This window comes from Salmo salar, chromosome 11, assembly GCF_965601325.2.
Source record: "Salmo salar chromosome 11, fSalSal1, whole genome shotgun sequence".
Classification (NCBI taxonomy): domain Eukaryota; kingdom Metazoa; phylum Chordata; class Actinopteri; order Salmoniformes; family Salmonidae; genus Salmo; species Salmo salar.
Window position 1 is genome coordinate 104,171,174 of NC_138301.1, and position 17,378 is coordinate 104,188,551.

The following is a 17,378-nucleotide window of genomic DNA, read 5'->3' on the forward strand; positions in this document are numbered from 1 at the left end:
GCCGGAAACTCTTGCCAGATACTCTGGACGAGGCACTGGAAGCCTGATGCGTGGGGCTGGTAGTGGAGGTACCAGCCTGGGGACACGCACCTCAGGGCTAGTGCGAGGAGCGGGAACCGGCCAAGTTAGAGTGGGCTGACGCACTGGAAGCCTGATGCGTGGTGCTGGTACTGGACGTGCCAGCCTGGAGACACGCACCTCAGGGCTAATGCGGGGAGCAGGAACAGGTTGAGTTGGACTGGGCTGACTCACTGGAAGCTTGATGCGTGGTGCTGGTACTGGACGTGCCAGCCTGGAGACACGCACCTCAAGGCTAGTGCGTGTAGCGGGAAACACTGGACCGTAAAGGCGCACTGGCGGTCTCGAGCGCAGGACTGGCATCACCCCTACTGGCTGGATGCCCACTTTCCCCTGGCACATGCGGGGCGCTGGTACTGCACGTACCGGCCTGAAAATACCCGGCCTCGTCACAGCACCCATCACCCCAAAGCAGGGGACCTGTCCAGTCAATGGTCGTTTGGAAAAAAACATGGGGATTTGGCTTGGGACTTAATCCTCGCCCAGCCAAACTACCTGTGTGCCCCCCCAAAAATAATTATTGGGGCTGCCTCTTATGCTCTACCTGCCGCCCAGACAGGTTATCACAGTGGTCCAATAATTGTTCCCATGTCCAGTCAATTCTAGACTCCAATACCTCCAGCGACCAGGATGCCATCTCCTCCCGAGCGCGTTGCTTCCTCTACTCCAGGTGCTGCTCCCTTTAGTCCACCCGTAATTCCCTTTGCTCCTTTCTCCGCTGCTTGATCCATTTTTGGTGGGTAGTTCTGTAACGGCTGTCGTAGGAGAGAGAGGACCAAGGCGCAGCGGGTTGTGTGCTCATCATTATATTTATTTTAAATAAAGACTGTGAACACGGAAAAACAAGAAACCAAGACAGGAAACAGTTTAGCAGGCTATACACATAACAGCAGTGCTAAAGACAACTACCCACAATTAACAAACAAAACACATCCCTATATATAGGACTCTCAATCAAAGGCAACAAGAAACACCTGCCTTAAATTGAGAGTCCAACACCCAATTGCCTAACATAGAAATTACTAAACTAGAAAGAACATAGAAATACAAAAACATAGAACATAAAAATAAATCAAACACCCTTCTAAACAAACCACCACCCCGAACCACATAAAACAAATACCCTCTGCCACGTCCTGACCAAACTACAATCACAAATAACCCCTATACTGGTCAGGACGTGACAAATAGAAACTATTGTTTGCTCTGTTTGCTTCCATTTGGTTCTTGAACAGTAAACTGTTTCCGTAATGAATACACCCCTGCTGAGGCCTTCTTCTGACAAGACTGCATTTGCACTCTCTAGGCATTGTGAGGGGATATACCTATAAAAACTAATGTCAAACCAATGAAATGTTGACTCAAACCTATATTTCCTATGGCAAAAGTGTAGAAATCTGTGTTATAATAATTCTATGAATCTGCTGTGCCCATTTCAATTACAGTTGAAGTCTGAAGTTTACATACACTTAGGTTGGAGTCATTAAAACTTGTTTTTCAACCACTCCACAAATTTCTTGTTAACAAACTATAGTTTTGGCAAGTCAATTAGGACATCTACTTTGTGCATGACACGTAATTTTTCCAACAATTGTTTACAGACAGATTATTTCACTTATCACTGTATCACAATTCCAGTGGGTCAGAAGTTTACATACACTAAGTTGACTGTGCCTTTAAACAGCTTGGAAAATTCCAGAAAATGATGGCTTTAGAAGCTTCTGATAGGCTCATTGACATCATTTGAGTCAATTGGAGGTGTACCTGTGGATGTATTTCAAGGTCTACCTTCAAACTCAGTGCCTCTTTGCTTGACATCATGGGAAAATCAAAAGAAATCAGCCAAGACCTCAGAAAAAAATTGTAGACCTCCACAAGTCTGGTTCATCCTTGAGAGCAATTTCCAAACGCCTGAATGTACCACGTTCATCTGTACAAAGAATAGTACGCAAGTATAAACACCATGGGACCACACAGCCGTCATACCGCTCAGGAAGGAGACACGTTCTGTCTCCTAGAGATGAACGTACTTTCGGTGCAAAAAGTGCAAATCAATCCCAGAACAACAGCAAAGGACCTTGTGAAGATGCTGGAGGAAACAGGTACAAAAGTATCACAGTAAAATGAGTCATATATGGACATAACCTGAAAGGCCGCTCAGCAAGGAAGAAGCCACTGCTCCAAAACTGCCATAAAAAAAGCCAGACTACGGTTTGCAACTGCACATGGGGACAAAGATTGTACTTTTTGGAGAAATGTCCTCTGGTCTGATGAAACAAAAATATAACTCTTTGACCATAATGACCATCGTTATGTTTGGAGGAAAAAGGGGGAGGCTGGCAAGCCAAAGAATACCATCCCATCCATGAAGCACGGGGGTGGCAGCATCATGTTGTGTGGGTGCTTTGCTGCAGGAGGGACTAGTGCACTTCACAAAATAGATGGCATCATGAGGTAGGAAAATTATGTGGATATATTGAAGCAACATTTCAAGACATCAGTCAGGAAGTTAAAGCTTGGTCGCAAATGGGTCTTCCAAATGGACAATGACCCCAAGCATACTTCCAAAGTTGTGGCAAAATGGCTTAAGGACAACAAAGTCAAGGTATTGGAGTGGCTAGCACAAAGCCCTGACCTCAATCTTATAGAAGATTTGTGGGCAGAACTGAAAAAGCATGTGTGAGCAAGGAGGCCTACAAACCTGACTCAGTTACACCAGCTCTGTAAGGAGGAATGGGCCAAAATTCACCCAATTTATTGTGGGAAGCTTGTGGAAGGCTTCTTGAAATGTTTGACCCAAGCGAAACAATTTTAAGGCAATGCTACCAAATACTAATTGAGATGTGATGAAAGAAATAAAAGCTGAAATAAATCATTCTCTCCACTATTATTCTGACATTTCACATTCTTAAAATAAAGTGGTGATCCTAACTGATCTTAGACAGGGCATTTTTACTTGGATTAAATGTCAGGAATTGTGAAAAGCTGAGTTTAAATGTATTTGGCTAAGGTGTATGTAAACTTCCGACTTCAACTGTACATTCAACTTCATCTGAGTGTACAGTTCACTCACAGTGTTCTTCTGACTTGGCCTTTGGTTCCTGCTTTTTGGAGTGGATTCACAATGTTGGCGATCTGAACACTCAACAAATGTTGTCTTGACTAACATGGATGGACACTTTCCCATGGATGGACATTAGACTATATATAATTGTATAATCCACATCTTCTCTCAAGGATGATGACACCCTAAATAGGTGAGAGATTATGTGTGTGATTCATACATTCCATGAATGCTACGCGATGGCTGTCTGATAAAATATTTTGTGAAGACAATTTATAGTTAATTTAGGTTCATGTTTTTGGTGTGTGATTAATCTCTTTCTTGCTCAAATTCAAGTGAGATATGCCATCCTGTCTTGGTGACATATGACAAATATATCTGGTTTGCAACACAGTTGTACATAAATCAATTCTATTTGGACCCATTTTATCATAGATTTTATTTAATTTCATCATTAGTTTCAAACACACGCACACCCACGCTGGGAATTGCTAACTCGGAACAATAAACACAGGTCATCAGAATGATTGGTTTTCCAATATATATATATATTTCCATGATGTTTTCCATGATGTTGTTCATCAATATAATAAGAGATTGATAGATTTACACTACAATTGTTTTTTTTATGTACTTCTGGTTTTAAATTGGTTTCCTCTGGTACATTGTAATCCACTTTGTTGAATATCCAATCCCATTCAAAACAACACCACAATAAATCAAATAAAACAGACTGAACAGAACACATTACCCATGATCCCCCAGTCTATTCCCTCCTGAAAGGCAAGGCAAAAAGAGGCAATGTTGACTGTCACTTCCCCAACCACAGTCCTCAAAGAACAAAATAATATTCCCTCCCCAAAATGAACAGCTCAAACAAAAATAAACATATTAACAACAGAGGAATCTGTTTCGAATCGTGACACCATTCTATGAATTCTGGAAATTTGACTAGAGGGTAAAAATAAAATGTATTTTTCCAGTAACATCCCATTTTCTTGACTTGTCTGACATGATTAACATAGAGAACAAGCCTTTATTTAATCTTCCCCCCCTCTTCCAATGTACACACAACCCAAGCCAATGACATCATACCAAAGTTATTACTAACTTTATGCAAATTACAAAGAAAACATAGGGTCCGACATTTTATTTTATACATTTCATGTGTTTTAGTTAGAGCATTGTGATTTTATAGCCAACCTGTGAAGGTCCAGTGCCTCAAAAGGTTGCCTCCTATGTTGAATCCACTGAACACCTCTTAGGGTTGGCAATAACACAACATTCTCATCCACATCATAATCTAGCCCCACAAAATGCACCCAGAATACAACAGAAAAAAGTGCCTGGACATCAAAAGTTGTGCAGACCCATCCTCACAGAGAAAAAAAGCAACAGAAAATGAGCACTCACAGAACATAAAGTTGTCTATTTTTGTATCTAAATTTACTGAGCACTCTTAGGACAACCCTTGGATTTGTGAACAACACAGCAGTCCTACCCCGACCCGTAGTGTCATGTCACTCCTATCCACTGAGACAATAATAACTCGAAGGCAGCCCTCTATTTTTTGTCACCTTCAAAATTGTAATTATTTGCTATTCAAATGTTTATATAGCTTCATGTAGTTTTTTGTTTTCACATTGTAGATTTTGATGAACTGTTATAATCTCTGACCTGAGGAAATAGGAACCCCCTTCCCCCAAATATACCCCCACACTACAACACCAGACAATACAGAATTGTTTTTATACATGTTTTGTTTGTTTTGTTAAACAGCTATAGATAACGTTCATATTTTTTATCTTTAAATTGTTGTCAGCACGATAGAGACACACAAAAGATAAGTTGTGCTATTATTAGTTATAGGAGCATATGTCTAAAGACTTGGTACAGATTAAAGTAGTTGTATGGTGGGGGAGAGGGATGAAGCACATTTTACTTAGGTTTGGTTTCTCTTGCATATCTTCAAATAGCACATAATGTCACCATCTATTTGCCGGTATGACATATTGACTAAGATCTGAAAGGGTTAAAAGGTATTTTGGGTTAAGGGTATGCTTTCAAAAACAGGTACCAGTACTATTGCTGTTAAAGTGACTCGGGTAAAATATGTTGTGTTCCTCTACTTGTTTTTGATGGCAGTTGGCAGCATAAGCAAGAAAACCTGGTCTTTGGTCATTTTCCTCTGAATTAGTTTGCTCTACTTAAGTGGAATAAAGGGGGAGGGTGGGGGATATGCTTTACAGGGAGATAATGGATAAGGCCATTTCCGTTAACATGTGTGTGATAGAGAGAGAAAAAGAAAGAGAGAAAAAGAAAGGGAGAGAAAGAAAGAGAGTGAGGGGGGCGAGAGAAAGAGCAAGGGAATACCAGTGTCGTTTTTTTCGTAAAGTGATGGGTGGTTGGGGGGGGGGGGGCTCTGCCAGTGAATATTCCTTGTGCATACCTGTAAAAATGGCAAACCTGACCCGTCTGAACGAGTCAGTGGGCTAATCTGTTACCTCACCGCTCTGCTCATCGAATTCAGTTGTCATGGAAACAGCTTGCCCACATCGGTGAGGTCTAAGTGGCCTAATCTGACAAGATAAACTAAGGATATTCCCAGGGTGGCAGTGTTTCACCAACACACACTCACACACACATTCACAGTGTAGGATCCTAAATCAGTGACGGGGGAGCTGGGGACGGAGGTCAAACAGGAGGATGTAGGAAGTATGCAGATCCAGTGTAACAGAGGGGAAGAGGTCATGTTGAAGTAACACAACCTATGGGAACAACTATATATCCCACAGTTCCAGGGGTCCTTCTGTTACTACTCATAACGTAGACTAACATAGCTGGCAGATCGATGGCACTAGCAACATGTAGGCATTTACAGGGGCATGGGACAAGAGGTGACCATGCAAGAGCAATCCACTAAGACCATACCATTAAGGGCACCAATGAGAAAATAACAGAAAATAAAAGCCTCTCCCTAGTTTCTTGGCAGTGTTTATCTTACAGAGCTGAACCGCAAAAAGACACGTACACGCAAAAAGGTAGAGAGAAGCTCACTGCTCACAGCAGTTAGTGAAGCCCTGCTTGAGTTCAGTCTCCTCTTTACCTGTCTGCTTCACACAAACACAACAATATACTATAGAAAATATACTCTATTACTATGTTTAAAAAAGAAAAAGGCAGTAACTAGGGAGAAATGAAAGAGAGAGAACCACAGCACAAGCTAAACGCTCACTCTATCTTGTGTGCTGGAATGCTAAGACGTTTTTCATGACATTTCTAGGAATGTTCACTTAAGTTTTACAGCAACTCTGAATCTGTCGATGAAGCTGGTACCCATGACCCAAGTTAGTCCCTTTCTCTAGATCATCTTGTTCTACTACTGTTTGTCCATGCCAGTTGCTTCATCTATCTTAATACTTGTACCTTCACTTTCAAATAAGGCTGAGTTGTCTGTGTATGTGCTCATCAATAGGTGAGGTTTTGCTGCATGAGGTTCTCTCTCTGCCGGTCATTCTGTTGACCAATCAGACAGCGGTCATTCTGTTGACCAATCAGACAGCGGTCATTCTGTTGACCAGTCAGACAGCGGTCATTCTGTTGACCAGTCAGACAGCGGTCATTCTGTTGACCAGTCAGACAGCGGTCATTCTGTTGATCAGTCAGACAGCGGTCATTCTGTTGACCAATCAGACAGCGGTCATTCTGTTGACCAGTCAGACAGCGGTCATTCTGTTGACCAGTCAGACAGCGGTCATTCTGTTGACCAGTCAGACAGCGGTCATTCTGTTGACCAGTCATACAGCGCCATCAATATCAAAGTTCTTTGTGCATTTCACACCACCTAACCGTTTTCAGTCAGCCATTCCCCCTACACAAAATAAAGAGTGGATGGGAACATTTTGACCATTAAGGTGATACGTTTTGATCAGAGACTAAGGCTTTACTGTGTCATTGTGATTATTTAGTTAGTAATGACATCTCTGTAGGATTGGTGCTTTGTCACAGCAACTTTATGCAATTTTATGTTGCTGAAATGAACAAATGAATCAAGTTCAAATTATGATCCACCAAACAAAAACTAGTAAGCCCTCCTTTCTATCAATATTGTTATTTTCCCCACTCTGGCTTGTTATATTGATCTCTACGATAATATTTACGGTAACTTTATACAGGCTATCTATTTTCTGTTGTCAAAGATACTTACACATACATGTGCTACAGTGACAGTATTTGTACTAGACTGTCATGAAGGAATGTTCTCGAAATAAGACACTAAGTAAAATAAAAAACATCTACAGACATTGGTCCAATTCTAATGGCAGTTTATAAAGAGAAGGTATATGACTAGGAAAAGACAGACAGGGAAACAGAAACAAAGAGAAAGGGTGAAAGGATTCTGAAGAGACAGTATGGCTAAATGGTATAGGAGAGAGAAAGCGAGAGAGAAGCAAAAGATGGGAGAAGAGGATGGGAATATTGATGAAGTACCTCGGTTAAAGGAGACTATGTCACTGTGCAAAGATGCACCTATACTCTATGTGAGACAGAGCAAGAGAGAGAAATCCAGAGACAGGCAGAGACAGTGACAGAGAATGTGCAAGATATACACACTCTGATTAATAGGCAGTAGTTCAAATCTGAAGCATAAGTAAAATTAATACAAAAATTAAAAAATACAAAACGCACACCCACACACAACCTACAAAAACATTATATCAGAATAAAACTCTACAAAGAACTATATATGTTTCTGGTATATAACAATTATCACCAGGGTCATCATTTTCCTTTTCTGTTGTTGTCATCGGTAACAATCACAACAAGTACTGGGGTCTGAGTATGAACGACAGATTAGAAAAGCAGGAAGTATTTACAAAGGAGGCAGGTCCACAGATTTACAGGACAAAGATTGACAGGAGTCCAGAGGTGGGGCGGTGGAAGCAGGGGCTGAGGGGGTCAGGGGGTTCGGGGCAGGGTCATATTGAGACTATTTAGGAGCAATTTAATGAATTCAACGTTAGTGGATCATTTTCTCGTCAATTTAAAGGATTTTCTGTTGCAAGGAAGCGGGCAGTCTTGACTGCAGACTGGGGTAGGAGCCACTCATCTTAGGTGCTGAAGTAGACTGGAGAGAGATAATTAGAGAGAGAGCGAAAGAGAGAGAGAGCAAGAGAGAGAGAGAGAGAGACAGAGAGAGACAGAGAGAGAAAAAATATATATAATTTTGAAGCAGAGCGTATATCTTCATTCAAACTGCCATGGCAGGAAGAGTGTGGGTGTGAACCTTACCGATGAGGACGATGAGGACAATCGCACATATCAGCCCCAGGATGATCATCATCTACAGGAAGCAGAGTTGGACATGGAGAGGCAGTAAATCAGGGGGGATGGAACATGAGGTCAATCACAAGGTATACTTTTAATCCATTTAATTATGTTTTAACATGAGTCTTAAAAGCCTCAAAGGAAATTACTATTATCATGAATAAATCTACTATCTATCCCAGTCTATACCCTTACCTTGGCATTCTTCCACCAGTACTTGTTCTTGAGTTTTGCAGCGCTGGTCTCGAACTGTGAGGCTCCAGCCTGCAGGGCATCGGCCCGATCATCCAGCTCTGACAGCTTCTGATCACGCTCCAGAACCTTATCCACGTTTACACGCATGATATCCACCACCTGGGGAGGGCAGAAACATGGGCCGAAAACGGACAGGGTGAATCACTCAATCATCTCAGACTGAGTGGCTGTGTGTGTTCTCCAGTGTCACAGAGTAATGTATTGTTTACATTAGCGTGTTGGACACGCATTCATCCAGTCCATGTCAGCTTGTGACTATTCACAACATGTGAGCAACGAAAAGATATTTCTGTGGGTCAGTATGTACGTAATACAAGGTGAGTGTGTCTGCATGTTCCTCACCTCATCCACCTGAGCCTGTGTCTGTTGCAGGCGGCGGTTGCTGGTGAGGTTGGGAGGGGGCGCCGCTCCATCTGCGGGGGCGCCGGCAGCAGCTGGGGCAGACCTGTCAATCAAACACAACTCGTCAGTCAGTCTATTCACCTTCAATGATGTAAGAATGAACATGTAGTAATGCATGCATCTACTAAATAGGCAAACCAATCCCTTTGGTACATAGAAGTCAAATAAGTTACTATCAAATCATGGCTGCTTGGAATTATCCTTTTCCTTTTCAAGTGTTCTACTCCGCTAGCCAGCACCTCGCCTAAACAGGTGTGCGTTTCTTTCGCCTCCAGATTGCTTGGAATTATCCACCATCACAGTACTCACTGAGGCTGAATCTCAACCTTATAGGTTTGGATCAAGTCAACAGAGTAGGCAGAATATCTCTCTTTAATGAGCCTCAACAACAGGCTGAATGGTTTACAAATACTGAACAGTAACATCCAACACCAGGATCCAAGGGCCTAGATAAAAGGATCCACCAAGCATGAAATACAATGCTAAGAATCAGCTGTGCTTACGACCCTTTTCCACTGTATTCATAACACCCACTACTGAAGCACATTCAGTGAGGTTCTGAATGAATCCAAATCATCACATTCTCTGTCCTAAGAAGGCACCTACATCTGAAAGCTGAATAAAAAGCTGAATAAATTGATAAATGATGCTCTCTCTCTCTAATTACAGACAGGAATCAAATGTTTTTACAACCAAGATGATAGAAAAATGGAAAGAAAGCTAATCATAATGTCTGGCTGGCATACTATCTGTCCTAACAGAATCCTCATAAAGGAAACATGAAGATGACCCATACATTCTGCCTGTCATGTCTGGCAGACACATCCTGACCTACAACCCTTATCTAGGCATTTTTAGGGCTGTTCTAAGGGGAAACGAATGGACGACAATCATACATCCTGAAGCAATTACCACATGTCTGGTCCTATCAATGTATTTTGTCCATGTATTCTAACCATCTACAACTGGGTACAATAACTCATTACTTCTCACCAAACTACATGACTGTGGTGTCTTTGTTATCCTTATGAGCTCACTGCAGTTTTTTCAAAACCTTGACTATTTGACCATATAATTCAAAATAACACTGGCAAGACCCAAAACATAATGATGCAAGAAAGAATGCCAGGTAGTCCTTCCACTATGTGTTAGTAACACACTATGTGACCATGGAGCTGAGCTGTGTTAGTAACACACTATGTGACCATGGAGCTGAGCTGTGTTAGTAAGTCACTATGTGACCATGGAGCTGAGCTGTGTTAGTAACTCACTATGTGACCATGGAGCTGAGCTGTGTTAGTAACTCACTATGTGACCATGGAGCTGAGCTGTGTTAGTAACTCACTATGTGACCATGGAGCTGAGCTGTGTTAGTAACTCACTATGTGACCATGGAGCTGAGCTGTGTTAGTAACTCACTATGTGACCATTGAGCTGAGCTGTGTTAGTAACTCACTATGTGACCATGGAGCTGAGCTGTGTTAGTAACTCACGATGTGGACCATGGAGCTGAGTAATATAACATATCACAAAGGAGGTACAGTTGAAGTCGGAAGTTTACAGACACCTTGGCAAAATACATTTAAACTCAGTTTTTCACAATTCCTGACGTTTGATCCTAGTACAAATTCCCTGTCTTAGGTCAGTTAGGATCACCACTTTATTTTAAGAATGTGAAATGTCAGAATAATAGTAGAGAGAATGATCTATTTCAGCTTTTATTTCTTTCATCACATTCCCAGGGGGTCAGAAGTTTACATACTTTCAATTCGATTTGGTAGCATTGCCCTTTAAATTGCTTAACTTGGGTCAAACGTTTTGGGTAGCCTTCCACAAGCTTCCCACAATAAGTTGGGTGAATTCTGGCCCATTCCTCCTTACAGAGCTGGTGTAACTGAGTCAGGTTTGTAGGCCTCCTTGCTCGCACATGCTTTTTCTGTTCTGCCCACACATTTTCTATAGGATTGAGGTCAGGGCTTTGTGATGGCCACTTCAATACCTTGACTTTGTGACCAGGGCTTTGTGATGACCAAGCCATTTTGCCACAACTTTGGAAGTATACTTGGGGTCATTGCCCATTTGGAAGACCCATTTGCGACCAAGCTTTAACTTCCTGACTGATGTCTTGAGATGTTGCTTCAATATACCCACATCATTTTCCTTCCTCATGAAGCCATCTATTTTGTGAAGTGCACCAGTCCCTCCTGCAGCAAAGCACCCCCACAACATGATGCTGCCACCCCCTTGCTTCACGGTTGGGATGGTGTTCTTCGGCTTGCAAGCCTCCCCCTTTTTCCTCCAAACATAATGATGGTCATTATGGCCAAACAGTTATATTTTTGTTTCATCAGACCAGAGGACATTTCTCCAAAAAGGCTTTTTTATGGCGGTTTTGGAGCAGTGGCATCTTCCTTGCAGAGCGGACTTTCAGGTTATGTCGATATAGGACTCATTTTACTGTGGATATAGATACTTTTGTACCTGTTTCCTCCAGCATCTTCACAAGGTCCTTTGCTATTGTTCTGGGATTGATTTGCACTTTTCGCACCAAAGTACGTTCATCTCTAGGAGACAGAACACGTCTCCTTCCTGAGCGGTATGATGGCTGTGTGGTCCCATGGTGTTTATACTTGCATACTATTCTTTGTACAGATGAATGTGGTACCTTCAGGCGTTTGGAAATTGCACCCAAGGATGAACCAGACTTGTGGAGGTCTACAATTTTTTTCTGAGGTCTTGGCTGATTTATTTTGATTTTCCCATGATGTCAAGCAAAGAGGCACTGAGTTTGAAAGTAGGCCCTGAAATACATCCACAGCTCCACCTCCAATTGACTCAAATGATGTCAATTAGCCTATCAGAAGCTTCTAAAGCCATGACATTATTTTCTGGAATTTTCCAAGCTGTTTAAAGGCACAGTCAACTTAGTGTATGTAAACTTCTGACCCACTGGAATTGTGATACAGTGAATTATAAGTGAAATAATCTGTCTAAACAATTGTTGGAAAAATTACTTGTGTCATGCATGTCCTAATTGACTTGCCAAAACTATATTTTGTTAACAATAAATAAGTGGAGTGGTTGAAAAACGGGTTTTAATGACTCCAACCTAAGTGTATGTAAACTTCCAACTTCAACTGTATCTTTTTTTTGTTTCGGTGTGGTGATGGCGTGTATTGTGTCTCGCCAGTATTTCCAGCACCCACGTAGAGTAATAGTTGTGTAACTGTAACTGCACCCCCAAGCAGGGGTCATACACTGTACACTAAATGGCTTTAGAGAAGTAGTAATTTTCATTATAGCTCTAACTGTATGTGAGAGTGAGTATCAAACTCAAATGTTATTTAATTTGAAGTCTCTGTAGCCTTTTTATTATTGTATAATCATAGGGGTATCATAGGGATAAGTGGGACATAATTAATACACAGCATTGAGTCTGAACTGCTTTCAATCTTGTTTCTCAACTACATCTTGAGGCTGCCTCCTGCCTGTAGTGACCCACTTCCTCCAACAGAGTGAGACAAAACTCAGTATAAAGGTCACCTTTAAGTCCGTCACACACAGCTAATCTCCATGTGGCTACAAATCCTTCAGTACACTCCTGATGTTTTCGTTTGCCTGGCTTTATCAGTCCAAAGCAAGCCCTGTCTGGAAACACACATCTTCTGGCTTGTGTCATTTTGCCACATGAATCATTATGCTACCCAATTCTTATGTATTTTACTGGGAGCCTCCATTATGTTAGTGATGTCTAGGTTGGTCGTGTTCTTTCTCATCTTGTTTACAGGCCAAATCCTGCCCAGTCTCTTTCACCTTCACTGCAGAAGAGGCCATCGTCATTGCACCGCGAGGAAAAGCGAGATGAACGATGGAGGAGGACGGTTATTGGCAACTCACCCTATGTGTTTTGTAGATCATTCCCCACATTGCCTACAACAACCATTGTTTTCTCAGGGCCTCGAGATAAAAGCAGAGGGTGGATTGTGTGCACAGTGACGGGGAAAATATTCAAAGTGAACGACAAAATGGATTGTGTAAGCTAACCTCGGAAATAAGACTAATGGAGTGTCGACAGCAGCCTTGGGGGAAATCCAGGGCAAGACCACACTGTAAAGGGGTTACCATGAATTTGACAGTAGCTTGGTGGCAATTAAAATTCTGTATATCATAATAAAGTACACCTACTGTAATATAAATATGGTATAAAAGCAAGCACTGTGTAATGACACACAGTACAATACCGTACATTTTACTGTATTATACTGTAGAAAAGTAAATGCTACCGTGATTGGAATGAATGAATTGATTAATTCATTGAGGGGAGGGGTTTGTATTTCACAGTATTTTTCTGTTATTACAACGGATTGGTACAAGCAGGTTTACTGCTAAGTAAAGTGTTCCCACATTACATCATATTAATGAATATTTTGTGTTTTATATCACTTGCACTTCTAAAGGCCTTAACAAAGGCTTCTAAATTGGCAGCGACTACAGGGCAAAACAGACCAAAAGGACTTGTCAAAACGCTCAACCATTTAAGGTTTAAGACTTGCTGCCACTCCAATCTGTCCACTATTCCGTTTAAATTGATGGGGCTCTAAAACCAAATAGAGGTTAAATTGGTACAACATTCTCACTCGCAGGTGCAGCGAATATGCCTCAAAATATGTTAATGAGCCAGAAACAACAATACCATGCATCAAACTAGTGGTCAAAGGTTTTTGTCAGTCTAAAGATACAGTACGGTACTGTATTCTGTGGGATGGATTTACAGTAAGAATCGAAATAGAGCCATTTCCCCACAAGACACCAAAATTTACAATATGCTGCAGTAAAAGGTTTCAGAGTTGTTTTACTGATAATACCTAAAATTACTATATTAATTACAGTTTTATTTTACAGTACAGGCCTAACTCACATTGGCAAAGTCCTCAACCAATAGGATGAAAAAAAAACGTCCCTTGTCAAGCAAATCAGCCTATCAGCCAGTTAACAGTTCATATTCCCTTTGAAAAACAGCTGTCATGCTCTGCTTGATCATTCTACACACACACGACAATTAGCCTTTTGTTATTATTAATAGGCAACTACATTAACTAGTAGGCCTAACTACACGTCTTTCTTCACTGCTTAATGGGCTTTATATGACCGATTGGCATAAACATTGAAATGAAGCATTTACAATTAGTCTTTCATCCATTACGAGACAGCGCTCACACACACACCATAGTCACAAAGTGGACTAGCCTGTAAATCGGTTTCAGCACTGTGAGAAAACAACGAAAGGCAGCGCTGTCCAGTGTTGAAAAGTAGGATTGGCACGGGCGTTGCATGGTTCCCCAACATTTATCCCATTTCAGTTAGCATAAAGAGAGGGGGTTTCATGTTTGTTGAAAAGGTGAGGGTGGTCCTGAGTTTCGTCTGAAAGCAATGTCACCACCAATTTATCGGGGGCGTTACAGTGAGAAAATAGGATACATGCATAACCAATGGTATGGCTACATGTGTTTAACAACAGCATGTTGAAGATGTAACACTGACATTTGTTGCCTGGCCTCAACGAGATGTACCGGTAGTCTGTTTCAACACCTTGTTTGTATGCACGAATCAGCAGAGAAAAGACTAACACGGCCATCTTCCCTGGCAGTGAAACACCTGCGTCCTGTAACCTAGCAGTCGCAAAAAAATAGAGACGAGTGAACATAGTAGGGCTATAGCTTGTCAAGGAAAGGATCGGAAAACGGCACATCCCCAGTGTACCCTTGAACCCTCAAATAAAATACTTAAATCGCGCGACAATCGACAGATATGAGCGTCAGTTACCCCCACCCCCACCGTTGGTTAGCAATATCAAGTAGACTAAACCCATAAACTGCCTAATAATAGTCTACTCTACATCCATTACATCCAAGATAATATGGATGTGTTGCTTCTCTAATAAGATGTTCAACATGTTGAATTAAATAAAATATGTTATTAGGTCGAAGTTGCTCATAATAAGTGTCTTTTGAGCAGTATCCATGCATTTGTCTAGAAAGGAATAGCAGAAACCAATCCAAATAACCAAATTAGAAATGTATAGGTTATCTACTTTCAATTCCAATTTCATTTTACAAATGGATATTCAGATAGCCTACAGACGAATAAACGGACGTCAACCCATTCAAATCAAACCAGTTCAACCCGGAGAAAACGCGTGCATGTCCAATTCCAATTATAAGAAAATACATATTTAAATGTGAATAAATATACCTAATTATAAATTGCCAATGTGACTGAAATATGTTGTAAAGAAATATGGCTGACAACAGGGGCCAATGAGTAACCGTTATTCGACGCCTATGGAATAGCCTATAGGCTAATGTTGGATATATCCTATTTAACCTATGTGTGTTATAATGTGTTGTCGGTAAATGTTGATAAATAAACATCAAATAGTAAATATAGTAAATCAACACAATGATAATGCAATTATAGTGGTCTTTAACCCTGACGCACGATTCAAATGCCATATATGCCTATGAGACAATTGTTAATTTAATTGGCTTTCTAAAACCATTTCTGAACAACAAATAGGCTTGCACCCTGCTATCCACCGACCATGGAATGATACATTCACATTAGACAACAAGCAAACAGAGAAAATACATGTCACCAGTAGGTTAGGCAACAGGGTGATACTCACATTTCTTATGATGGTTTATTAATGTACGCAAATCCGACTGGAATGTAGGCTATTCGCCTAATAAGTGGCTATTGAGTGGGTTGCCTTCAGCGCTCTTTTTCCTCTCGCTCCCTCTCAATTGATTCCCTCTTCTGGCGTTTTATATAGAAGGGAGTGATAATGTTTACCACCAATATGTGTTTATTCCCCCTTGTAAATGTTCCCCTTTTCTCCGTTCGTGTGCTTCTTTTATGCCGCACCTCGCCAATATCGTTTTATTATTACTGAGCTACCACTAGACTCCTCTGTGTCAATACTGTAATGAGCATGTAATAAACTGACACATGGATTAGGGGAACGAAGATGGCTTGATGACGTCATTCGTCATCCAGGGAGCCGCAGGTTTAAAGGGGTGGTCAGCCAAAGGAATGGAAGATATATATGGCAGTGTGCCCATATACGGTCAAGGTTTACCAGGGGTTGATCAGTTTTAAAATCCATAAAAATCATAATGGTCAGGAAACTATGTCGTTGAAAACCATCATTTGTGAGTTGAAAAGGCAGAGTAGCCTATTGTCATTTTGAGGGTGGACCTCATTAAAGGTGGATGGAACGTCAACAAAATGGCGTTCCTTGTAAAGGGGTGGGGTGAAACCAGCCTCATTGAAACCAGCAGGTTAATCCCGAGATTTGAGATATAACTACCGTGGCGTCTAAAGGTTGGATATTTTTTTATTACATTTTTATTTAACCTTTTTTTTTAACTAGGTTTAACTACCGTGGCGTCTACAGGTTGGATATTTTTTTATAATTTTTTTATTTAACCTTTATTTAACTCGGCAAGTCAGATGTTAACATGATATTAATGCCTGGCAACACTTCCATAGCCTACAGTGGTGGAAAAAGTACCCAATTGTCATACTTGAGTAAAGATACCCTAATAGAGATTGACTCAAGTAAAAGTGAAAGTCTCCCAGTAAAATACTACTTGAGTAAAAGTCAAAAAGTACTTTGTTTTAAATATACTTAAGTATCAAAAGGACCGAAGACAGCCTTTTAACAAGTTACTTTTTAACATGTTTTTTATGTCTTAAAACGGTTTTACTTTTGTTAAATCATTTGTCCACATTTTAAAGGCTTTTACAGAATTGTATGTTTTTTACAAGAAAAAATACTTTTATTCATGGTTGTTTCTATTGTTTTTAACAACATGTACTTTAAAAAAAATGATGTAATACTCGAAGGCTGTTTTATGCTTTTATGATGTTTTTATGTGTATAAACGATGTAAACGAAAATGAGCTGTTTTTAAAGGAAATTGATAAATAAAGGTCAAAGTAAAATTATAAATCATTTCAAATTCCTTATATTAAGCAAACAGCACCATTTTTTTCTTTTTTTAACTTGCAGATAGCCAACACTCAGACATAATTTACAAACAAAGCAGTGTTGAGTGAGTCCACCAGATCAGATGCAGTAGGGATGACCAGGGATTTTGTCTTTAAATGCGTGAATTAGACCATTTTCCTGTCCTGCTAAGCATTCAAAATGTAACGAGTACTTTTGGGTGTCAGGGAAATTGTATGGA

At 40.7% G+C, this 17,378-nt stretch overlaps 1 protein-coding gene across 1 annotated transcript; it reads right to left on the reverse strand.

The window, feature by feature from the left end:
- Positions 1-3,562: 3,562 nt before the first annotated feature.
- LOC106563390 (vesicle-associated membrane protein 1-like) lies at positions 3,563-16,129 on the reverse strand. Its single transcript, XM_014128898.3, has 5 exons — positions 15,813-16,129; positions 9,068-9,170; positions 8,666-8,824; positions 8,435-8,486; positions 3,563-8,270 (listed from the first exon to the last, which is right to left on the reverse strand). Coding segments are annotated over exons 1-5 (333 nt in total). The 5' UTR covers positions 15,815-16,129; the 3' UTR covers positions 3,563-8,253.
- Between the last annotated feature and the right edge of the window lie 1,249 nt (positions 16,130-17,378).